General features: G+C 37.8%; 1 protein-coding gene across 3 annotated transcripts in view; it reads right to left on the bottom strand.

The window, feature by feature from the left end:
- VAMP7 (vesicle associated membrane protein 7) overlaps positions 1-25,761 on the bottom strand; it is a 65,097-nt gene that overhangs the window by 28,338 nt on the left and 10,998 nt on the right. For 2 of the 3 annotated variants that reach the window (XM_061178311.1, XM_061178310.1), the window contains exons 2-5: positions 21,323-21,477; positions 15,786-15,843; positions 13,658-13,795; positions 4,019-4,109 (exon numbers count right to left, since the gene is read on the bottom strand). In XM_061178311.1, the coding sequence (XP_061034294.1) occupies positions 4,019-4,109; positions 13,658-13,795; positions 15,786-15,843; positions 21,323-21,468 (433 nt within the window). In that variant the 5' untranslated portion in view covers positions 21,469-21,477. The remainder of the gene's footprint in view (positions 1-4,018; positions 4,110-13,657; positions 13,796-15,785; positions 15,844-21,322; positions 21,478-25,761) is intronic. The other variant, XM_061178312.1, reaches the window with a different exon arrangement.

The following is a 25,761-nucleotide window of genomic DNA, read 5'->3' as shown; positions in this document are numbered from 1 at the left end:
ATAATAAAATATTTAGGAATAAACATAACCAAGGAAGTGAAGATCTGTGTGATAAAAACTACAAGACTTTGATGAAAGAAATTAAAGAAGATACAAACAAATGGAAATATATCCCATGTTCATGGATCAGAAAAATTAATATTGTTAAAATATTCATAGTACCCAAAGTCATCTACAGATTCAATACAATCTCTATCAAAATTCCAATGGCATTTCTGACGGAAATAGAAAAAACAATCCTAAAATGTATATGAAATCACAAAAGATCCCAAATAGCCATAGTAATCCTGAGAAAGAAGAACAAGGCCAGAGGCATTACACTTCCTGATTTCAAACTATACTATAAAGCTATAGTAATTAAAACAGTATTGCTGGCAAAAATAGATACATGGACCAATGGAACAAAATAGAGAGACCAGAAATAAACCCCCACGTATAGAGTCAACTAAGATTTGACAAGGGAGTCAAGAACACTCAATGAGGAAAGGATGGTCTCTTCAGCAAATGGTGTTGGGAAAACCACATGGATAGCCACATGCAGAAAATTGAAATTGGACCCCTATATACATCACTCAAAAAATTAACTTGAAATGGATTAAAGACTCAAATGTAAGACCTGAAACCAATAAAACACCTAGAAGAAAATATAGGGAAGAAAGTTCTTGACATTGGTCTTTGCAATGATATTTAGCATACCAAAAGCACAAGCAACAAAAGCAAAATCAACAAGTTGGACTACATCAAACTACAGAGCTTCTGGACAGGAAAAGAAACAATCAACAAAATGAAAAGGCAACTTATAGAAAAGGAGAAAATATTTACAAACCATATATTGGATAAGGGGTTATCATCCAAAATATATAAAGAATTAATACAACTCAATAACAAAAAAACAAACAATCGGATTTAAAAATGGGCAGAGGAACTGAATAGAATTTTTCCAAAGAAGATATACAAATGGCCAACAGGTACATTAAAAGATGCTCAACATCACAAGTCATCAGGAACATGCAAATAAAAACCACAATGAAATATCAACCTCATACCAGTTAGAATGGCTATCATCAAGAAGAAAGAGATAAGTGTTGGTGAGCATATGGAGAAAAGGGAACCCTTATGCACTGCTGGTGGGAATGTAAATCGGTTCAATCACTATGAAAAACAGTATGGAGTTTCCTTAAAAAAATTAAAAATACAACTACCATATATATCTAGCAATTCCATTTCTGGGTATCTATCTGAAGGAAACGAAAGCAGGATATTGAAAGGATATCTGTACTCCCATGTTTATTGCAGCATTATTTCACAACAGCCAAGATATGGAAATAAGCTAAGTGTCTGCCAATGGATGAATGGATAAAGAAGATGTGGTGTATATATATAATGGAATATTATTGAGCCATGAGAAAAATGAAAATCCTGCCATTTGCAACAGGGATGGATCTTGAGGGCACCATGCTTAGTGAGATAAGCTAGTCAAAGAAAGACAAATATTGTATGATATTACTCATATGTGGAATCTCAAAATGTGAACCTTATAGAACCAGAGTAGAATGGTGGTTACCAGGGGCTGGGGGGTACAGGAATTGGGGAGATGTTGTAAAAGGGTACAGACTTGCAACTAGAAGATTACTAAGTTCTGAACATCTAGTGTACAGCACACTAATTGTAGTCAACAATACTGTATTATATACTTCAAAATTGCTAAGGCCACATTTTATATAACTCTATTTATATGAAATGTCCAGAACAAGCAAACCTATACAGACAGAAAGGAGATTAATTGTTGCTTAGGTCTGCAGGTTGAGGGGAAAAGAGGAGTGACTGTAAATGGGTACAGAATTTCTTTTGGGGGTAATGAAAATGTTCTAAAATTGATTGTGGTGATAGTCACACAACTCTGTGGACATAGTAAAAACCACTGGATTGTATACTTTAAATGGGTAAATTGTATGGTATGTGAATTACATGTCAATAAAGCTGTTAAAAAATCAAAGGGAGATGATTAGAAAGGTTTTTGCTACATTTTTAATTTGCTATTTCTGTAATTCTAAACATAAATGTCATTTAAGAGGAGTTGATTAAAATGGTTCATTTTCTGGAAACATTATGCATCTGCAATAAATACTACTGTAGCAGTTGGCTGCTTCCACTTTTAGGCAAAATAAATACATTTGGTGACCAAAAAAAGAGAAAAATATTAGTAGTTTTTCAATAGGTATATTGAAAGATATATTTAAGAATTCCCTAGTCTGCATCTAGACCTATATTTAAAACTAAAATCAATGAAAGGAAATCACTTCAAATAACCAAGAGACATACATATTAAGAAATATAAAAATGTTTCTGCCTTTTGATTACTAATCCCATTCCTGGGAACTAATCTCAACAAAATAAGAAAAATATAATAGGCACAGAAACATTTATAACAGTACTGTTACTATAACACAAACTCTAAATCAGTGCTACCTAAGAGTGTTTGCTACTGCTCAACTAAGTCTCCAAGTATACTGTTCAGTCAAATTGACATTTTCATAGCAAGATGTTCTCAATGAAGGAAGCACAGCACTGACTTCTATTCTGGAGCAAGCTCCTTATCTGGTTGTAAAACAGCACTCTGAGTAATAATGCTCTAAAGACCCAAAGTGTCCAACATAAGGACATAACTGGTAACCTGTGATATAACTCAAAGAAACACTGTACGAGCATAAAGTAGACTAACAGCTAACAATCATTCAGCTCTTACTATGTGCCAGGCACTGTACACAGTGTTTTACATACATTACCTCTTTTATCCTGGTAACCTCAGGTTCTATTACCTCCTTTTTGCAGATTAAGGAATAAAGGTCAGAGAGGTTAGAGGACTGATCAAGGCCTAACAGCAGGTAGGAAGTGAAATCAGGACTCAAACTCAGGCATGTATGACTCCAAATCTTGATTACTCTATTATACTGCCTCCACAAAACTGAATATAAACTATGATTAACTATGTATACATGTGAATAAAAATTTAAAGGAAAGAAAATGTAAATAAAACTTTAGGATGGTGAGACAAAGTAAATTTTTTAGAATGTCTTTTCATAACTTTTAAGTGTTCTAATAATAAATGTAAAAGTAATTCAAATAGTAAATTCAAAATTATAACTAAATGGACATTTACAAAATGACGTCTCAGTTAAATATCTTGTAAAGCATTTATATACTAATTTTTCTTCAATTTTATATTAAGAATTTATTCTCTGCAAGACATTCCTCTTAGAAGATATATTTAAGAGTGGTTCTATAACTTGAGTATGCACTGGAATCCTCTGGAGGGCTTGTGAAAACACAGATTTCCCACTCCAAGAGTTTCTGATTCAGTAGGCTTGGGGTGGAGCCTGAAAATTTGCATTTGTAACAGATTCCCAGGGGATGTTGATGCTGCTGGCCCAGGGACTACATCGTGAGAACTGGTGCTATTAAAAAATTAACATCATCCTAAATCTAAATACCACTGTTATAATCAATTAAAAAATAAACAGTGCATTTCTCTGGATTATTTTAATGTGGTAAATAGGTTCTTGACAAAACACAGGCCAATGGAATTCATGCCATAGTTCATTCTCTTGAAGAATACAACAGTTTTTTGGTCCAATTCTTTCTCAGTCAAGAGCTACAAACTTTCTAAGGAGATCAAATAGTTATACTTTAAGTGTCTATACTGATGATATCAACTATCTGGGTATTTCCAGCCAAAACTGACTAAATTATTCTAAGTTGCTGAACTGTTTAAGGGTCTTAGAAATTAGTCTTGCTAAGCAAGCTAACAAATTTAGAATGAATAGTCATAAGTGCTAAAAAGAAACCATCATACAGCAGGCAGTATCATAGGTAAGTAATATCCGTATCTCAGCTGACAATTAGCTTCCAATATTAATAAGGAAGTGCTGTTTCAGCCTCTCTAGAATGATTTGACCCCAATCAAGTAATCTATTATCATTTTTGCCCTCATGCATGCAGAGTATGCCATGAAACATACCTATGTTTCTGACCATGATTCCTTTAAGTTCATCCACTTGGGCTTGAGTCTCCATCACTTTATCTAGGCCTTTATTCTCGGAGTGATGCTTCTATAAAAAAATATGATTTAACTCATGATACCCAGACATTATTTACAATACGAAAACAAAAAGAAGAGGAATGACATTGAAGAATGCTATAAAATTGTCTTTATCTTTGGCACAAAAGATAGATGTCACTTCATTCAAAAATTGTTACCAAAAATATAGGCAAGCATAAAACTTGCTACCATATGAAATATAAGTGTTATAGTATAAAAAAACACCTTATTTTAAATGAAATAAAGCTAAACGTATTATATCAAATATACATCTGAGACTCCTGGGGCAGAAGTAGGGTGTTATATAATCTGTGCTCAGACAAGGAAGAAAGGAGAAAAGACTGTAGTGGGGACAGGGGGAACAGGACAGGGAAAGGGTACTCTAAATTTTTCCCCGTTTCTTGGGTATGATGAGGTAGGGACTGGCCCAGCTTCTGAGCATCTGTTCTTGTATCTGTTGGGATCAGAGTATGCATCCTATTTTCATTGGCTTCTTATAGGATCTAGAAATGTAAGACACTGAAGACAGTATATATTTTGAAATTATTATCTATAGCAAACAGTTGTGGACTGCTTAATACACAATATTCCAGTCACTTCACTGTGCTAAGTGCTTCAAATAGGGGATATTATTTAATCCATGCAAAAACTCTATGACAAAGATGCCATTATTATTATCTCCATTTATAGTCAAGGATCCTGGCACAGATTTGTTTAGAGGTTCACACACACATCTGGAGCTAAAGACAAACCAGCTAAATTGAAAGTTTTGCTGCCAGCTAACCCTATTTACCTTTTTTCCTCCTTGTGATGAGAACTCTTAGGATTTACTCTCTTAACAATTTTCATATATAACATAAAGCATTATTAATTATATTTATCATGTTGTCCACTATATCCCTAGTATTTATTTATCTTATAACTGGAAGTTTGTACTTTTTGACTGCCTTCATCCAATTCCCCTCCCCACAACCCCGCCTCTCTGATCTCTCTTTCTATGAGTTTGTTTTTAAAGTATAATTGACCTACAACACTATGTTAGTTCCTGTTACACAACATAGTGATTTGATATTTCTGCACATTTCAAAACGATCACAACAATAAGTTTAGTTACGATATGTCAAAATTCAAAGATATTACATAGTTATGACTATATTCCCAACATGGCACATTTCATACCTGTGACTCATTTATACTGCAACTGGAAGTCCGTAACTCTTAATCTCCTTCACCTATTCTTTCCTACCCCCAACATTCTCCCCTCGGGCAACCATGTATTTGTTCTCTGTATCTATAACTCTGTTAATGTTTTGTTAAGTTTGTTCATTTGTTTTGTTTTTTAGATTCCACATATAAGTGAAATCATACAGTGTTTGTCTTTCTCTGACTTATTTCACTTAGCATGATAGCCTCTAGATCCATCCATGTTGTTGCAAATGACAAGATTTCGTTCTTTTACATGGCTGAGAAATATTCCTGTGTGTGTGTGTGTGTGTGTGTGTGTGTGTATGCCACATCGTCTTTATACATTTATCTCTTGATGGGCATTTAGGTTGCTTCTATATCTTGGCTGTTGTAAATAATGCTGTGATGAACATAGGGGTGTATGTACCTTTTCTAATTACTGTTTTTGTTTTCTTCGGATAAATACCCAGGAGTGGAATTGCTGGATAATACAATAGTTCTATTTTTAACTTTTGGAGGAATCTCCATATTGTTTTCCATAGTGGCTGCACAAATTTGCAATCTCATCAACAGTGCAGGAGGGTTCCCTTTTCTCCACATCCTCACCAACACTTGTTATTTGTTGCCTTTTTTGAAAACAGCCATTCTGACAAGTGTGAGGTAATATCTCATTGTGGTTTTGATTTGCATTTCCCTGACAATTAGTGATGTTGAGCATCTTTTCATGTGCCTGTTGGCCATCTGTATGTCTTCTTTGGAAAGACAGCTATTCAGCTCCTCTGCCCACTTTATAGTTGGTTTGTTTTTTAGATGTTGAAGTTCTATCAGTTCTTTGCACATTGTAGATATTAAGCCCTTATTGGATATACTGTTTGCAAATATCTTCTCCCATTCAGTAGGCAGTCTTTTCATTTTGTTGGTAGTTTCCTTCACTGTGCAAAAGCTTTTCAATTTGATAAAGTCCCATTTGTTTATTTTTGTTTTTGTTTCCCTTGCCTGAGACATATCCAAAAAAATATTATTAGTACCAATGTCAAAGAGCATACTGCCTATGTTTTCTTCTAGAAGTTTTATGGTTTCAGGTTTTATATTTAAGTCTTTAATCAATTTTGAATTTATTTTTGTGCATGGTGTGAGAAAGTAGTCCAGTTTGATTCTTTTGCATGTAGCTGTCCAGATTTCCCACACCATTTGGTGAAGAGGGAAAAAGACAGCTTTTTCCCACTATATTCTTACCTCCTTTATTGTAGATTAATTGACCATATAAGCATGGATTCATTTCTGGCCTCTCTGTTCTGTTCCATGGATCTATGTGTGTTTTTGTGACAGTACCATGCTGTTTTGACTATTGTAGCTTTGTAGTATAGTTTGAAATCTGGGCGTGTAATACCTCAAGCTTTGTTCTTCTTTCTCAAGATTGTTTTGGCTATTCTGCAACTTTTGCGTCACCATACAAACTTCAGAATTATTTGTTACAGTTCTGTAAAAAATGTCATTGGTATTTTGATAGGTATTGCATTGAATCTGTAGATTGCCTTGGGTAGTATGGTCATTTTTAACAATATAAATTCTTCAAATCCATGAGCACAGTATATCTTTTCATCTGTGTCTTCTTCAATATCTTTCATCAGGGTCTTATAGTTTTCAGAGTACAGGTCTTTTACCTCCTTAGTTAGATGTATTCCTAAGTATTTTATTCTTTTTGATGTGATGGTAAGTGGGATTGTTTTTTAGTTTCTCTTTCTGATAGTTTGTTGTTAGTGTATAGAAATGCAACAGATTTCTATATATTAATTTTGTATCCTGCAATTTTACTGAATTTATTATTTCTAACAGTTTTTTTGGCAGTATCTTTAGGATTTTCTATATATAGTATCACATCATCTACAAAGAGTGACAGTTTTACTTTCGAATTTGGATTCCTTTTCTTTCTTTTTCATGTCTGATTACTACGGTTAGGACTTCCAATACTATGTTGAATAAAAGTGGCAAGAGTGGGCACCCTTGTCTTGTTCCTGATCTTAGAGGGTTTCAGCTTTTCACCACTGAGTATGATGTTAACTGTGGGCTTGTCATATATAGCCTTTATTATTTGGGGGTATGTTCCCCCTTTGTTCAGAGGTTTTATCATAAATGGATGTTGAATTCTGTCAAGCTTTTTCTGCATCTATTTAGATGATCATATGGTTTTTATTCTTCAATTTGTTACTGTGGTATATCACATTGATTTCCAGATACTGAACCATCCTTGCATCTCTGGAATAAATCCCACTTGATCATGGTGTATGATCCTTTTCATGTATTGGTGAATTCGGTTTGTTAATATTTTGTTGAGGATTTCTGAATCTATGTTCATTAGTGATACTGGCCTGTAATTTTCTTTATTTGTGATATCTTTGTCTGGTTTTGGTGTCAGGGTGATGCTGACCTGTAGAATGAGTTTGGAAGTGTTCCTTGCTCTGCAATTTTTTGGAATAGTTTATGAAGGACAGGTGTTAACTCTTCTTTAAATGTTTGGTAGAATTCACCTGTGGAAGCCATCTGGTCATAGACTTTTGTTTGTTGGAAGTTTTAAAACTACTGACTCAATTTCATTATTGGTAATTGTTCTGTTCATGTTTTCTATTTCTTCCTGGTTCAGTCTTGGGAGATTGTACATTTCTAGGAATTTGTCCATTTCTCCTAGGTTGTCCATTTTATTGGCATATAATTGTTCATAGTAGTCTATTATGATCCTTTGTATTTTGGTGGTATCTGTTGTAACTTCTCCTTTTTCATTTCTGATTTTATTGATTTGAGACCTCTCTTTTTTTTCTTGATGAGTCTGGCTAAAGGTTTATCAGTTTTGTTTATCTTATCAAAGAACTAGCTCTTAGTTTCATTGATCCTTTCTATTGTTTTCTTAGTCTCAGTTTCATGTATTTCTGCTCTGATCTTTATGATTTCTTTCCTTCTACTAACTTTGGGTTTTGCTTGTTCTTCTTCTTCTGGCTCCTTTAGGTGTAATGTTAGGTTGAGATTTTTCTTGTTTCCTGAGGTAAGCTTGCATTGCTATAAATGTCCCTCTTAGAAACTGCTTTTGCTGGATCCCACAGATATTGAACCATTGTGTTTTCATTTTCATTTGTCTCCAGGTATTTTTTTATTTCCTCTTTGATTTCTTCAGTGATCCATTGGTTGTTTAGTAGCATATTGTTTAGCCTCCATGTGTTTGTGTCTTTTGCAGTTTTTTTTTCTTATAGTTGATTTCTAGCCTCATAGCATTGTGGTCAGAAAAAATGCTTGATATGATTTCAATTTTCTTAAATTTGCTGAGGCTTGTTTTGTGGCCTAGCATGTGATCTATCTTGGAGACTGTGCCATGTGCACTTGAAAAGAATGTGTATTCTGCTGATTTTGGATGGAATGTTGTATATATGTCAATTAAGCCCATTTAGGTCTAATGTGTTAAGGCCAGTGTTTCCTCATTGATTTTCTGTCTGGATGATCTGTCCATTGAGGTAAGTGTGGTGTTAAAGTCTCCTACTGGGCTTCCCAGGTGGCACAGTGGTTAAGAATCTGCCTTCCAGTGTGGGGGACATGGGTTCGAGCCCTGGTCCGGGAAGATCCCACATGCCGGGGAGCAACTAAGCCCGTGTGCTACAACCAAGCCTGTGCTCTAGAGCCCGAGAGCCACAACTACTAAAGCCCTCGAGCCTAGAGCCCGTGCTCCACAACAAGAGAAGCCACTACAATGAGAAGCCCGCGCAACCCAATGAAGACCCAATGCAGCCAAAAGTAAATAAATAAATAAATTTAAAAAAGAGTCTCCTACTATTATTGTGTTGCTGTCAATTTCTCACTTTATGTCTGTTAATATTTGCTTTGTGTATTTAGGTGCTCCTATGTTGGGTGCATATATATTTACAATTGTTGTATCTTCTTGGATTGATTCCTTTATCATTAAGTAGTCCTTCTCTGTCTCTTGTTACAGACTTTGTTTTAAAGCCTATTTTCTCTGATATAAATATTGCTATCCCAGCTTCCCTTTCATTTCCATTTGCATGGAATACCTTTTTCCATCCCTTCACTTTCTGTTTTCGTCTTCAGATCTGAACTGAGTCTCCTGTAGGCAGTATATATATGGGTCTTGTTTTTGTATCCATTCAGCCACTCTATGTCTTTTGATTGGAGCATTTAATCCATTTACATTTAATTATTGATAGGTATGTACTTACTGTCATTTTGTTAACTGCTTTTCAGTTGTTTTTATACTTCTTTTTTGTTCTTCTTTTGCTCTCTTCCCTTGTGATTTGATGAGTATCTTAGTGTTATGTTCGGATTCCTTTCCCTTTTTTGTGTGTGTATCTAGTATAGATTTTTGGTTTGTGGTTACCATAACGTTTATATGTAGCAATCTATATATACATACGTGATTATTATAAGTTGCTCATCTCTTAAGTTCAAATGCATTTTAACAACCCTGCATTTTTATGCCCCCTCCCACCACATTTACTGTTTTGACATATTTTACATCTTTTTTGTTTTGTGTATCCTTTATTGTGGTTATAGGTGATTTTACTCCTTTTTCTTGTAATCTTCCTCCTAGCTTTATATGTGGTTGGTTTACTACCTTTACTGTATATTTGCCTTTACCAATGAGATTTTTCCTTTCATAATTTTCATATTTCTTCTTGTGGCCTTTTCTTTTTTGCTTGGAGAAGCCCCTTTAACATTTCCTGTAAAGCTGGTTTGATGGTACTGAACTCTTAGCTTTTGCTTATCTGTAAAACTTTTGATTTCTCCATCAAAACTGAATGAAAGCCTTGCTGAGCATTCTTGGTTGTAGGTTTTTCCCTTTTACCACTTTAAATATATCATGCCACTCCCTTCTAACCTGCAGGGTTTCTGCTGCAAAGTCAGTTGATAGCCTTATGGGAATTCCCTTGTATGTGACATTTTGCTTTTCCCTAGCTGCTTTTAATATTCTTTCTTTAATTTTTGCCATTTTAATTACAATGTCTTGGTGTGGTCCTCTTTGGATTGATCCTGTTTGGGACTCTCTGTGCTTCCTGGACCTAGATATCTGTTTCTTTCCCCAGGTTAAGGAAGTTTTCAGCTACTATGTTTTCAAATATGTTCTCTGCCCCTTTTTCTCTCTCTTCTCCTTCTGGGACCCCTATTATGCAAATGTTAGTACATTTGATGTTGTTTCAGAGGTTTCTTAAACAGTCCTCATTTCTTTTTATTCTTTTTTCTGTTCAGCCTCAGTGATTTCAACTACTCTGTCTTCCTACTCACTGATCCGTTCCTCTGTATCATCTAATCCACTGTTGATTCCTTCTAGTGTATTTACTTCAGTTATTGTATTCATCTTTGGTCATTGTTTACACTTTCTCTTTGTTAAAAAATTCTAACTTCTCACTCTGTTAATCCAATCATCTCCTGGGTTCTCTGATCATCTTTACAATCACTACCTTGAGCTCTTTATTGGGTAGATTGCTTATCTCCACTTCACTTAGCTCTTCTTCTGGGATTTTATCTTGTTTCTTCATTTGGAACATGTTCCTCTGTGCCTTCATTTTTCCTAATTTCCTTTTTTATTTCTATGTATTTTGTAAGTTGATTACATTTTCCGCCCTTGAAGAAGTTGGCCTTTTCTAGGAGACGTCCTACGAGTCCCAGCAGTGCACTTCCCTCTGGTCACCAGAGCTGTATGTTATATGGATACCTCCTACATGGGCTGTGTGGGTCCTTCTGTTGTGGCTGGCTGACTACTGTGGATAATCTGGTAGGCATGGCTGGCCCCCAGTCTGGTTGGTTGCCAGACCCTGCCTTGTGTGGAGGCTGTCAGCCGCTGGTGGGCAGAGCCAGGTCACAAGGCAGCTGGCTGTAGAGGTCCAGGGGATGCTGGGGTCTCTGGTTGCAGGGCCCTGGGGGTCCCAGAGCTGGTGTTGGCCTGCTGGTGGGCAGAGCTAGTTTCTGAGATGGCTGGCTGTGGAGTGTGGGGTGTCCCGAAGTTGGCGTTGGTCTGCTGGTGGGCAGGGCCAGTGCCCAGTGGGTCCTAGGGCTAGTGCAGGCACACTGGTGTTCAGGGCCAGGTCCTGGGCCCTTTGTTGGGCAGAGCCAGGTCCTGGAGTAGCTGTAGGCTCAGGGGATCTTAAGGCAACCAGCCTGCTGGTGGGTGGAGGTGTGTCCCTGCCTGGCTAGTTGCTTGGCTTGAGGTGTCCCAGTGCTGGTGCGGATAGGCTGGTGGGCAGGGCCAGGTCCTGGCATTAATATGCTAGAGGGAAGATTCTAAAATGGTGCTTGCAAGCTCCATTAGTAAAGGATGGTAGAACAAGCTCCCAAAAAAGGCTGCCACCAGTGTCTATGTCCCCAGAGTGAGCTCCAGGTGCCTCCTGCCTCTCCAGGAGACTCTCCAAGATCAGCAGGTGGGTCTGATCCAGGCTCCTTTCAAATTACTGCTTCTGCCCTCGTTTCCAGAGCATGTGAGATTTTATACATGCCCTTTAAGAGTGGAGTCTATTTCCCACAGCCCTCTGGCACTCCTGAAATTAAGTCCCGCTGGCCTTCGAAGCCAAATGTTCTGGGGGCTCACCTTCCCAATGGAGGACCCCAGGGCTGGGGAGCCTCATGTGGGGCTTGGACACCTCGCTCCTTGGGGAGAACCTCTGCAATTGTAATTATCCATTTGTGGGTCACCCACCCAGAGGTATGGATCTTGATTATACTGTGTCTCTGCCCCTCTGTCTTACTGTGGTTCCTTCTTTATATCTTCAGTTGTATAAGATCTTTTCTACTAGTCTTCTGATCTCTCTCATCAATAGTTGCTCTGTAAATAGTTGTAATTTTGGAGTGCCCATGGAAGGAGGTGAGCTCAGGGTCTTCCTATTCCACCATCTTGGCCACCAACCTGACCCTATTTACTTTCAAATGGGCACTGGTATATATTTTGCTGGTGATGTTTTACATAGCTTCACATATATGAATGTTTCCTAGTGGAAGTATGAAACAAACCAACTGATTGAATAATAAAGATTTATAACTTTTAACTTTAACTTTAACTTTTAACTTATTATAACTTATAATAAAGATTTTTAAAGGAACTTCATCCCTACAGGATGCATATTTAGAAGTGTAATCCTCAAAAAGGGTATTAAAAAGAAGTGAAAAGGAACGTATTCAATTACAGTAAGTCTTTTTTTCTCATTCACAACACCATCATAGATAAAACTTATGTCTTTGCACTCAAATAGTTTCATGGATAAAAGGCAAGCATTTTTTTAAGGTCTCCACATCCTTAGTCATCAGGGAAATGCAAATTAAGACCACAATGAGATATCATTACACACCACAAGGACGAATTACATTAAAAAGACAGACCATAACAAGTGTTGGCAAGTATGCAGAAACACTGCAAGTGCTAGTGGGAATATAAATGGTACAACCACTTTGGAAAAAAGTTTGACAATTCATTATAAAATTAAACATCATTCACCATATGACCCAGCAATTCCATTCCTAGGTATTTACCAAAGAGAAATAAAAACACATGTCTGCACAAAGATTTGTACATGGATGTTCATAACAGCTTTGTTTGTGATAGCTGAAAACTGGAAGTACCTCAAATATCCAGCAACAGATGAATGGAGAAACAAATTGTGGTATATGCATACAATACTACTCAGCAAAAAAGGAAACTACTGATTTATACAACATGGATGAATATCAAAAAGCTTACACTGACAAAACAAGGAAGACACAAAAGAGTATATAATGTATGATTCCATTTATAGGAAATTCTAGAAAAGATAAAACTAATTTATGGTGACAGAAAATAGAGCAGTGGTTGCCTCAGGCAGAGTGACGGGGAGGGAACTGACTGCAAAGGGATATAAGGAATCCTTTAGGGTCATGGAGATGTTTTGTATCTTGAAAAGGGTGGTATTTCACGGGTGTATACATATGTACAACTTGACTGAGCAGATAATTAAGTATTCATACAGATGAACAGACTTTCAAATGACTGACTGAGCTGTTCAAAAATTAAATTTGCCTCGTGGGAGGGTAGAGGTTAATGTATAGGTTAAGAGGCCATTTGGCATGTTGAGTGGATTTACACATTAAATGGGTAGTTGAAGTAGATGATCTTTAATCTCTCCCAACCCTGAGATACTCTGACCACCATTTATAGAGAATATCACCAATTATTCACTTTCCATCCTAAAATGGCCCCTGTATATATTTTTTTCATCAGGGAAGTTTTACTATCTTGGCATATAATAACACAATCAGAAAAATACATTGCAGGTCAGAGTCCCCTATATTCATGGTGCTTTAAGGTAATAAAGAAGATATGAATCAAATACTATATCCTGAGAAAGATCTTACCAGCTGTGCAGCCAAGACACTTGAGAACTCACTATTCATGGCATATGGGAGCGCTGTTTGTGCTCTTGAACCATACGTAGTCTGGAACCTCTTTTTTATCTCATTCAGAAAATTAAAGGCTCGGGAACGCTCAAAATCCTGAAAGGAGATCAACACAGAGTTTACATTACAGTAAACAAAGATGATATGGATGATTAACAACAACCATAAGAACAGCTAACATTTACTAAGCAATGATTCTATGAGGAGGAACTGACCTCATTTTACTGATAAAGAAACAAAGGCTCTGAAAAGGTAACTAACTTGCCAAAGGTGAAACAACTAGTAAATGAAAGAGGTGAGAGTCTAATCCAAATATGTTTGATTACTGCCAACTGAGATAACAGTACCTAGGTTAGCTTCTTGAGAGCAGGAATTGGGTTTTACTCCATCTGTATCTTTCACAGGATCTATTAGAAAGCCCAGCACAAGAAGATGCTTAAGAAATCCATAATAGTAGTACAGTCTTTCACATACAAAGATAACACTATTGACATAAAGTTTGAATTGACTTTTTTCAATAGTGGTGGTACATTTGAAAAGATCAAGGGACGTACTCTTATCTAGCCCCAGTCAAAAAGTGTGTGTGTGTGTGTGTGTGTATAACATATATACAAAAATATAATTATAGCTCAAGAAATGTAAGACTCAACTCTGACCATCCCAAATTTAGTGATATTTCTCACCTACTCCAAGCACTTTCACATCACTCATTTCAGATATAGCTGTATTTTAAAAATAATTTTAGAAAACACTGTGAAATCAGGGAATATAAATCATTGTGATGATCACTGTGGTTGACATTCATCTCCATTTCACCTAAGATGATTAGTCTAAGCCAAGAGTTCTTAAAGTGGGGTCAATGGTCCAAATTCAAGGAGCTGATGTACTTGGATAGAAAAAAAAAAATCTCATCATCATTTTCACCAATCTTTAACTCAAATTTCAATTGTGAATGTAGTAACAAACCAGATAAGTATTAAACAGTACCTGTGACTTTGTCACCAAGAGAAGTCGTTTTTTCATATACCATCAGTTACAAACATCTCTCAAAATATTATTTATACTCATCACCACATCAGAATAATTTTTATTTATTAGACCCATGAGTAGAACTTGTTATTTAATGAATTCATAAAGAAGCATATATATTACTATATCAATATTTAAAATATTTTGAATACTGTATTTCAATATAATTGGTTTTGTTTATAATCACACATTTAAAAAAATTCTGGGAGGGGCCCATGAGTGCCAAAGGGGTCTGTGACACAATAAACTTAAGAACCCTGACCTATGGCAATCATGCCAATTCCATGCCCCTTGTCAGTGATCAATTTAGAAATAAGTACGTAACCTAGTCCTAGCCAGTAAGTCATGAAAAGAAGTCCACTTTGAAAGCACGGGGAGGGTAGGGTGTGCGTCTGGGAAGTTTCCTCATTCCTACAGTAAGAGACTTGAGAAGACATAGTCCATCTTTTTTGGACACAAATAAATAAGCATGTGGCTCCATGCAACCATAAGGGGAATGTGTCCAGGAAGAAGCTGACACTAGGATTGCAGAGAGGAGAAAGGACCTTGATGACCACCGTTAAGTTATTGAGCATTTTCCGTCTAGAAGCTACAAATACTCAACAACCTACCAATGTGAATGACAGGTTTACAAAGCTGATCATAATGTATTGTGATTTTGTTTTCCCAAAGTCCACATACATTAAAAAAAATTCACTATTGATTGGAGGAGTGAAATAATGTATTTACTATTTCAGATAAATAAATTTTGAGAGGGTCTGATACCAAAGAATCATAATTATGAACACCAATTCTCACTACACAATAGAATAAATGTAGAAATTACAAGAGGTTAAGCTAAAACTCTACAAAACCAAGCTGATTTGCATATACCCAGATATCAACTTTTCTTTTGATTTGCTGCTCTATATGATAAATGCAAAGTATAGAAAAAAAATTTCCAGCTACAGACAGTTATATTCACATCACCTTTACCTACCACAGATACAGATAATTAAGAACTGACTCTATTAACATTACACATACTTAAATAGCAACATGTCTTCAAGTTACTTACATCATCAGTGATACAAAGATATACAATCCTGTCTTGGCAGATGTAATGAAACAAATAACTGTAGAATAAAAGATATAAAACTTACTGTGGTTATGAGTAATATCTCTTTCACTTCTATGTTTAAGAAATTTTAGTACTGCCAACGTGACCATATTATTTACAGATACTGTCTATTCTCCCTCTCCCCTGTATACATGTTCCTCTGAAGTCAAACTGATAGAAATAAATAAGAAATTAAAACAAGCTACATAGTGCAATGTTATGCACATTACCCATTAAAATAATATCTACAAAAGCATAATTGGACTTTTTTTTTTGGCTGTGCCACGTGCCTTGCAGGATCTTAGTTCCCCAACCAGGGATTGAACCTGGGCCCTGGCAGTGAAAGCACCGAGTGCTAGCCACTGGACCGCCAGGGAATTCCCAGATACTTAAGGTTTGAACAAGAGATGACATCTGAGGGACACGTAATTAAGAATAACCCCCAAATGGGCCATACAGTCTTCTTTGCCTTCTCCTAAGATCTCATAGCAAACACTTTTTCTACCAAATGCTCAACAGTAACATTTATTTGGCATCTACTTTGAACCAGTTACTGGGCTAGGTGCTGAGGATACAAATAAGCAAAACCATCAGTCCCTGCCTTTACAGAGATGAAAGTGCAGGCAATTGTGGAACAACATAGTAAGCAGGATGATAAGGAGTTAAAGGCAGTACATGGTGCTGTGGGGACATAGAGGAGACACCTAACAGAGTTTGTCAGAGGGTAACAGGAAGACATCCTGGAGCAAGTGATGTCTGAGCTGAGACCTGAAGACTAAGTAAGAGACGGCAAAAAGAACAAGCAAGAGTGTTCCAGAGTGAGAGACCAACAAGCTTAAGGGCTTTGAGATAAAAGAGCAAATACTGGGTTTAAAAGTAAAATTAGTTAATATGACTAGAGCAGTTGTCCCCAACCTTTTTGGCACCAGGGACCAGTTTCGTGGAAGACAATTTTTCCACGGGTGGGGAAGGGGTGATGGTTCAGGCAGTAATGCGAGCGATTGCGGGGATGGTTCAGGTGGCAATGAATGTGAGCGAGCGATGGTTCAAGCAGTAATGCGAGTGATGGGAGTGATGGGGAGCAACAGATGACGCTTTGCTTGGTCACACACCACTCACCTCCTGCTGTGTGGCCCGGTTCCTAACAGGCCTTGGACCACCACCGGTCCGCAGCCTGGGGCTTGAGGACCCCTGGACTAGAGTATAGAATGTAAGGAAAAAATAAACTGCTTGCACAAATGAGGTTGTAAGTAAGCAAATACCATGCTGCATAAGACATTCAAACCTCACTATGCATTATCCTAAGAACAATGAACAAGCATCAAAGGGTTTTAGCTTGGGAGTGTGATCAGATTTGCCATATAAAAGGATGCTTTGGCTAAAGTGTGGAGAACTGACCGAAAGGAGGACCAGACAGAAGACTACTGAAGTAGAACAGTGAGAGAAACAAACTAAAGTACTATGGGCAATGAAGAAGAAGGGACTGAGAAGAAATAATAGAACTTGATGACTGGCTACTGGGGGTGAGGCAGAGGGATAAGTCTATTTTGCTTCCCAGATTTCTACCCTGGGCAAGTAGACAGACAAGAATACTTGTTGAATTGTATGATTAATGTTCACATAGAGGCTTGATATGAATTACAAGGAGGTATGGGAACTCAGGCAAAATGTCTTCCTCCACCGCTGAAATTGTTCACATCAACTCCACCAATGATTTCCACACTGCATATCCAGTGGCTCTCTCTGACACATTTGATAGTGCTGATCACTTCCTTCCTCCAGAAAGTGTTTTCTCTCCACTAGATTTCTTGACACCAGGCTTGCCTGGTTTATATGGTAGTCTCTTTCGCTCTCTGTTGATGTCTTGCAGCATCCTCAGCCCCCTGCTTTTCTCACACACACTCCCTGGAGGGTGGCATCCACTCTCTTGTTTTGCTGTCGATATCTGTTTTCAGCTACTACAATTATAATGATTCCCAAATCTAAATCTGACCTATCTCCTGAGCTCCAGGCCTGCATATGCTACTGTCTACTAGACATATCCAACTGGAGTACCATAGACAACTTAAACACTATAGGTGCAAAAATGAAAGTCATCATTTTCCCCACAAAATTTGTTTCTCCTAAACCACACTTGGAAGTACGTTGGTGCAAAGACCACAGAAGGTAATGAGGTATGGTCCTTGCCATCAGGGAGCCTATAGTCAGAGGACAGAGACAGAAAATAAAGATAGCAATTATAACACTGCATCATAAGTGCTACAATATGAATAAACACAGGATGCTATGGAGACACACAAAAAGGGGGCACCTGGCCCAGTCTTGGAGTTCAGGGGTTTCCAGAAGAGGAAACATATAAGCTCAGGAAGACAAACTCAGATTTTTTAAAAGTAATAGCTATTGCAAAGGCTAGGAAGAGAGAAAGAACCCAGCATTGAAATGCACATAGCTGAGTATGGCTGGAGAACAAAACTGAGGGCTCAAGTAATGAGAGATAAGGCCAGAGAAGGGAGCAGGGGCAGATCTTGAAGAATCTTTCAAGTAGTGTTAAGGAACTTTACCCTGAGTACCTGCTGAAGGAAGGGACATGATCAGAACTGCCCTTTTAGAAAGATTAAAGTGACAATTAAGAAAGTATTTCATTTGGAACCTGTAAAATGAGCAAAAATTTACCAGGGGGCCTAGGAAGGGAAGGACATTCCAAGACGCAAAATCATGAAAAAAATATACCAAAGCTTGAAATAACATAGATAGGTCAGGGAATGACAAAGATTTCTATAGAGATAAGGATAGAAAAGTCAGGAATAGACAAAATTGTGAAGGCTGAGTTTGGGCTTTATTCTAAAAGCAATGGGTTTTAAGCAAGAAAGTATAATCATAGGAATGTGAAATACAGATTTAAGGAGGGATCAACTAGAAGCAGAAAAACCAGCTAGGAGGAGGTTATTAGAAATGAGAAACAATGAATGCCTGAACAAACACTGTGACAAGTGAGGATAGAGGAGACTGAAATACCTCCTGTAGGAGAATGGCAAGGATTTGGTTAAGAAGTCAAATATGATTCTGAAGTTTTAGGCTTAGCCAACTGAATGACTGGTGATGCTATTAAAGAAAGAAAGAAATAGCAAGAGAAAGGTCAGATTTCAGGGAGAAATGATTTTCATACAGTAAAATGTACTTTTTTCTGTTGGTGTACAGTAATAAAAGATATTTTTGATTGGGATGATGAAACATGATTATAGGAAAGAAACTAAGGCAGAAGGTTAAAAGGAAAAGACAACTCAGTAATAGAGACTTACTGCAAAGGATACCGGGTAGGACTGGGTCAGATGCAGGTGGAAAGACACAGCAGATGGATAACATCACTTTCTTGCACTATAACCACATTTTCGTTGGATTACATAGTCTAGCTTCCCTTGTAGCTAGATATGGCTAGTGACTAAGTTCTGCCTGATAAAATATGAGTGGAAGAAACATGCCCTACTTCCCAGCCTTGCCTCTACAAAGATGACATGTGCTTTCCCTGAGCATTTTCCTGGGAACTGACTAGAAACACAATCGTTGAGCCCAATAAATTTTGGAAGAAACCCTAAAGCCATACTCACAAGAAACCGAGGTCATTTAACCCAGAGGTAACTTCTTAGCCCCTAAACTACACCAGGAAGTAACAGACTACAAAACCTATACAGTTCCCAAAGATGACACACTAACACCCATTCTGGATGTGGCCAGAGAGGATAATGGACCAGGAAGAGCCTCCTGGAGAACAAAGGGAGAAAAGATGAAGAATTTCTTCCAAGAAAGCAGAACCCAGGTCAGAATAGGAGTCTCTGAAATTGCTGTGGAGTAGTTATTTGAATATTGCTAAGAAGCAGTGGCATCTATGTGTTTCTTGTTCTTCCCTTTTCTAAATCGAGGTTTACAACTTCCACTTGGTGATGCTGTTCTTATTCCACCAATGTCTACTGGGTTGGGCTGGTGAAACAGGGAGATCATATGACTTGTCTTTTAGTTTGTTGTTAATGGGCCACAGGAGCCACTCCTGGGCGTGATGGAGAGGACTGTGTATCACTCGGACTGTCTGGACCTGGAGCTGGACACAGCGATCAGATGAGTCTTTGGGGCCACCTCCTGCAGAGAGGAGGTATGCTCTATGTTTGGGAAGAAGAGTACATCCTAATATTTTGGTGGCCCAGAAGAGTAGACTGGAAGATTGCAAGCTGTCTTCTGATGTCCTATAACTTCCTCCAGAGTAACAGAGTTTTAGCTGAGCATATGGCTGCACAGCTAGAGATGACAAATTCTAGTCTCCATTCCAGCTAGGTTAGCTACATAACTATGCAGTGAACAATAAACTGCCAGGCCACTTCTGGGCTTTGCCTTTAAAAATACTGGGCAAGCACAGGGAAGTAACAAGAACTGAAGAAGCACCTTGGCCAGAGTTGGAAGGCACTAATTAAAAATGGCAGAGCCACCCCACCAGTCCCGAAGTATTCATCTCTGGGCTATCTCATAAATTAATACTGTATTTTGGGGTCTCTCTCTTACAGCAGCTTAGACTAGATCCTAAATTATACAAGGAGTTGGCCCTGGAAACCAATAAGGACCTCCTTCTGAGATAGGGTCTAAGGAAATTAGGATGAGTTAGGTAACAAAAGATTGTTAAGTACTGAGGAGGAAGGTTGAGGCACTTTTTATGATTACTAAGATTTCCCACCTATGCCCCCTCCAATTCATTCTCCAACCAGCCACAACAGTGATCTTTCTAAAGCAAAAGCTTACCACGTCACACCCCAGCTGAAAACTTTCAATGCCTTCCCATTGCCCATACGGTAAAGTACAACCCCTTAACATGGCCTATGAGGCCCTACAGGACTTCTCTTCTGTCAGTCTCTCTAGCTTTATTTTCACCATGTTGGGCACCAGTCACAGACAACCACCTGCAGTTCGCTAAATATGCCTCCATACTTCTCTACCAGCTGTTCCTTCTACCTGGAATACCATTCGCCTGTCCACTAGCTTCTACTCTCTACTGTGATTACCTATGGATATGACTGTCTCCTTCATTAAACTATAACCTCCATGAGGGCAAATACTGAGTGATTTCTTGTATCCCCAGCACCAAGCAAAGCGTCTGGCGATAGTCAAGTGCTCAGTAAATATTTACAGAAAGAATGAAAGAAAAAAATATTCTTTATCTTAACTACATCAAGTTTCACATATACTAGAGCTCTATAGCAGAGTCACTTTTACATCTAACATTTCCATATCTTTCTTTAAAATATTTTAATATCACTTCGATGACAGAATAAAATAATTTTTAGTTAAATTTAAAATTAATAGAACCAGACATTTTCTAAGCTGGTAAGGATTATTGTTCTGTCAGTTTATTCAAATTATCTACTGAGAAGCTTGCTTTTCTAGTTTTCTACTGTTCTGATTATAACAATATAATTCACTTCTTTCACCCGCTACCCACACAGAGCAGAACTCACTTGCCGTGTGAGTACGTTAGCTTGTTATTTTCAGAAGGTATCTTAGCCAGAATCTGCTCTGTCACCTCCAGGAAGTTGCCTCCACACCAAGCATGTTTGGCAAGGATAGTGGTTCCCCTGGCAACAACAGCAAAAAGAATGGCCATGGCCTCGATCTATCAAAAGGAAAAAAGACACATAAGACTTAGAATATTTCTTTGACATAATCTTTCAAAAGTAACTTACTATCATTACCAACATCCATCTGGAGACAGTACTGACCAAGGCACTGTAACATTAAACAGAACAGACTTAACAACAAACTTAACAAAGTCACAGTCTTCTAAAAGCTTATAATCTAAACCACACTGATATGCATTCATATTTAGAGACAAACCAAATGCATACACATAATATATTTTTATGTGTGTGTGTATATACAATGTAATGTATATGTGATACATGCATACACACACGTACATTACATTGATAGATAGGTTGCATTTACAAATTACACAGCACAAACTGTTATCATCCTCTGAAAAGCAATGACCATAGACGGCAAAGGGACATAAAAATGTCTTCATCCTTTAATAAAGTAATCCCATCCTGAAAATTTATCCTAGGGAAATAGTTCAACAGCAGTTAGATTCTATATTCACAAATATACCTATTAACAATAATAATAGCACATATTTATTAAGCACTTACTATGCGCCAGGCACCATTTTAAACACTTAATTTAATCCTTACATCAATGAAATTAATACACTATCATGATACTTACATTAAAATGAGAAAAATGAAGTATAAATGACTTAAATAATTTGTCCAGAATTACAGAGCTAGTAAGTGGTAAAAGATGGGATTTAAACCCAAGCAGTATGGTTCTAGAACCCACAATTTTATCCCTATACTATATTCTGCCTCTCCTATGAAGGCATTATCCATCACAGAAATAAACTGAAAATAACCCGAATCTTCTGCAAGAGAGGAATGGTTCTATAAATTATGGTAAGATCCTTTTTAAACAAAATATTTCTAAAACAATACAGAATGAGTTTAAGATTACAGTAATACCTTGGAGGTATTGCAAGTTCAGTTCCAGACGACCACAATAAAGCAAATATCACAATAAAACAAGTAACATGAATTTTTTGGTTTCCCAGTGCATATAAAAGTTATGTTTACACTATGCTGTAGTCTATTAAGTGTACAATAGCATTATATCTAAAAAAAACAACAATGTATATGTCTTAATTTTAAAAAACTTAATTGCTAAAAAATGCTAACCATCATCTGAGCCTTCAGAGAGTCATAGCAGTAACATCAGAGCACTGACCACAGATCACCATAACAAACATACTGAAAAAGTTTGAAATATTACAAGAATTATTAAAATGTGACACAGAGACATGAAGTACCCAAATTACTGTTGGAAAAATGGCACTGACAGACTTGTTCAATGCAGGGTTGCTACAAACCTTTGATTTGTTAAAAAAACAAAAACAACAACAAAAAAACCCAGCAATATCCGTGAACCACAATAAAGCAAAGTGCAATAAGAAGAGGTATGCCTGTATTTTCCTCGTGTTTATGAATCTGTACTATTTTTTTCCCCACAGAACAGCCTGGTTTCTCTGATTTAATAGCATGAACTTATAAAAGAGATGAACAAATATCTTCCTATTCTTCAACTAACTCTTCAACCTAATGTTATTTGTTTTTTTTTAACATCTTTATTGGAGTATAATTGCTTTACAATGGTGTGTTAGTTTCTGCTTTATAACAAAGTGAATCAGTTATACATATACATATGTTCCCATATCTCTTCCCTCTTGCATCTCCCTCCCTCCCACCCTCCCTATCCCACCCCTCTAGGTGGTCACAAAGCACAGAGCTGATCTCCCTGTGCTATATGGTTGCTTCCCACTAGCTATCTATTTGACGTTTGGTAGTGTATATGAGAGTGGCATGTTATGTTAACATGTTCAGTTTCATCCAATAAGCCAGAGTCATCTTGGGTGGCAAAGTGAGAGTCACTTATTAAAAATTCAAATCCTTGGTATCATTCCCTGAAATTCTGATTCAGTAGGCTTGAGGTGGGGCCCTGGAATATATACTTAAGCCAAGCCTGTCTGGATGCAGGTGATTCACATGACCATGTTTTGTGAAACACAGCAACTATAAAATGCTTGAGGTCAGGGAATCCGCTGATTCCCTCTTGGAATGTCCTTGGTATGAAGGACAGCATACAGAACAGAAATGCTCATGTGTCTCTTGAGCTGAACTCCTCTTGGGGTCTCTTCATTGCACTCTCTAAATGAAGGTGTTTCCCAGGGTTGTGTCCTCAGCCATCTTCTTTCTGGATTTCTCCAAACACATATGTAGTAGCATGTTATAATTTCCAAATGACTTTCTCATACATTATATCCCTTGATCCTAAAAGCCTCAACTGACCCTGTAACATGCTCCAGGTACTGCTCCATTTCTTAAAATCACCATCTACACACTATCTCTGCTTCTCTATCTTCTTTTAATTCTTCTCTTCTATAATCTGGCTTTTCCCCTCAACACTCCACAAAACCATGCTTGTCAAGATCACCAACAGCCTCTACATTGCAAACTTCTGTGGTCATTTCTCTATTCTCACCTTACTTGACCTCTCAGAAATAGTCAACACAGCTGAATAACCCTCCTTCTGGGAACACTCCTACATGTCTGGCTGCTCCTTCTGTCTTCTTGCTGAATCCTTCTCCTCTAGCTGACGTCTAAATGTTGACTTTCCACGGGGATTGGTTCTCCACTCTCTTATCCTAGATGAGCTCATCTAGACCTGCCATTTTAAACATGCTTTATTTGCCAAAGATACATTGCATACAGAAAAAAACCAAAGGCACAACCAAAGTTGAGGGAAAAACCAAAAACAAAACACAAGGCATACCAAATAGTTGAGGGAAAGGTAGATGAATAGAGACCCACAAAGATGGAGGAGGACCAACCAGGAAAGCGAAAGGAAAGCCAGAAGAGTGTGGTGGTCTTGAAGCCAAAGGAAAAGACACCTTGAAGAAGGAACAAGTGTCACCTCCCAGCTCTGTTCACTGATACACAGTATTAAGACTGTAAAACAGTCACTGAAATTTTATAAGGAAGGAGGTCATTGGTAAGGGTCAAAGAGACGTGCAGTGGAGTGGGAAAAAAACACGAAGAGAAACAGAGATGAGAAATCATATGGTCCCTGAGACAAAGAGATGAAAAGGTAGCAGCCTCAGCCGTTTAGCAGCTTCAAAAAGAAAACTGAGTTTAGCAACAATACAAAAAGATCTAGTGTGCTAGCGGACCATAAGTTCGTTATGAAGTGTTATGATGTAATTGCTTAAAATGCTTATGTAATCTTAAATTACATTAAGAAACAGGGTGTCTTCATCTCTTTAAGTACTATTGCCATTATACTCTGTGCTGTTTAGAACACATGTGTAATACTGAGTTCAATTCTAGGTACAGTATTCTAAGACTGGACAGAAGGGCAAAGTATGGTGAGAGACCTGGAGATTGTATCACGTGAAGAACGGCTAGAGGAACTAGAAATATTACACATGAAAAAGACAGCAATCTTCAAGTTTATATAAAGTATAGTCACCTAGAAGAGGGAGGACATTATTTGGAATATAACTAGGAACAGTGAATAATAAGTTATAAGGACAGCTATGTAAGTTATGCATAGCAGTGTTTTATTCAATAAAAGCAGTCCTCAATTTTAAAAATGCCTATTAAACATTGGGTACATAGCAACAGAAACTTTACTTTCCTCTCAGATGTCACTAATAAGCATTTCTTGAGGGGACCTTCAAGATGGCACAGGAGTAAGATGTGAAAATCACCTTCCTCCCCACAAATATATCAAAAATACATCTACATGTGGAACAACTCCTACAGAACACCTACTGAACACTGGCAGAAGACCTCAGACTTCCCAAAAGGCAAGAAAATCCCTACGTAGCTGGGTAGGGGAAAAGAAAAAAAAAAAAACAAAGACAAAAGAATAGGGACGAAACCTGCACCTCTGGGAGGGAGCTGTGAAAGAGGAAAAGTTCCCACACCCTAGGAAGCCCCTTCACTGGTGGAAATAGGGGGAGGGCGGGGGAAGCTTCAGAGCCACGGAGGAGAGCGCAGCAACAGGGGTGCAGAGGGCAAAGCAGAGAGATTCCTGCACAGAGGATCGGTGCCGACCAGCTTCACCAGCCTGAGACGCTTGTCTGCTCATCCATTGGGGTGGGTGGGGGCTGGGAGCTGACTGGACCTGCCTAAGAGGCAAGAGACCACTGTTTTGGGGTGTGCAAGGAGAGGGGATTCAGAGTACCGCCTAAACGAGCTCCAGAGATGGGCGCAAGCCATGGCTATCAGCTCGGACACCAGAGATGGGCATGAGACGCTAAGGCTGCTGCTGCAGCCACCAAGAA

The sequence above is a fragment of the Eubalaena glacialis genome, chromosome X, assembly GCF_028564815.1.
Source record: "Eubalaena glacialis isolate mEubGla1 chromosome X, mEubGla1.1.hap2.+ XY, whole genome shotgun sequence".
NCBI classification, from domain to species: domain Eukaryota; kingdom Metazoa; phylum Chordata; class Mammalia; order Artiodactyla; family Balaenidae; genus Eubalaena; species Eubalaena glacialis.
The sequence above is the reverse complement of the archived record's forward strand: the minus strand, read 5'-3'. Positions and strand labels throughout refer to the sequence as shown.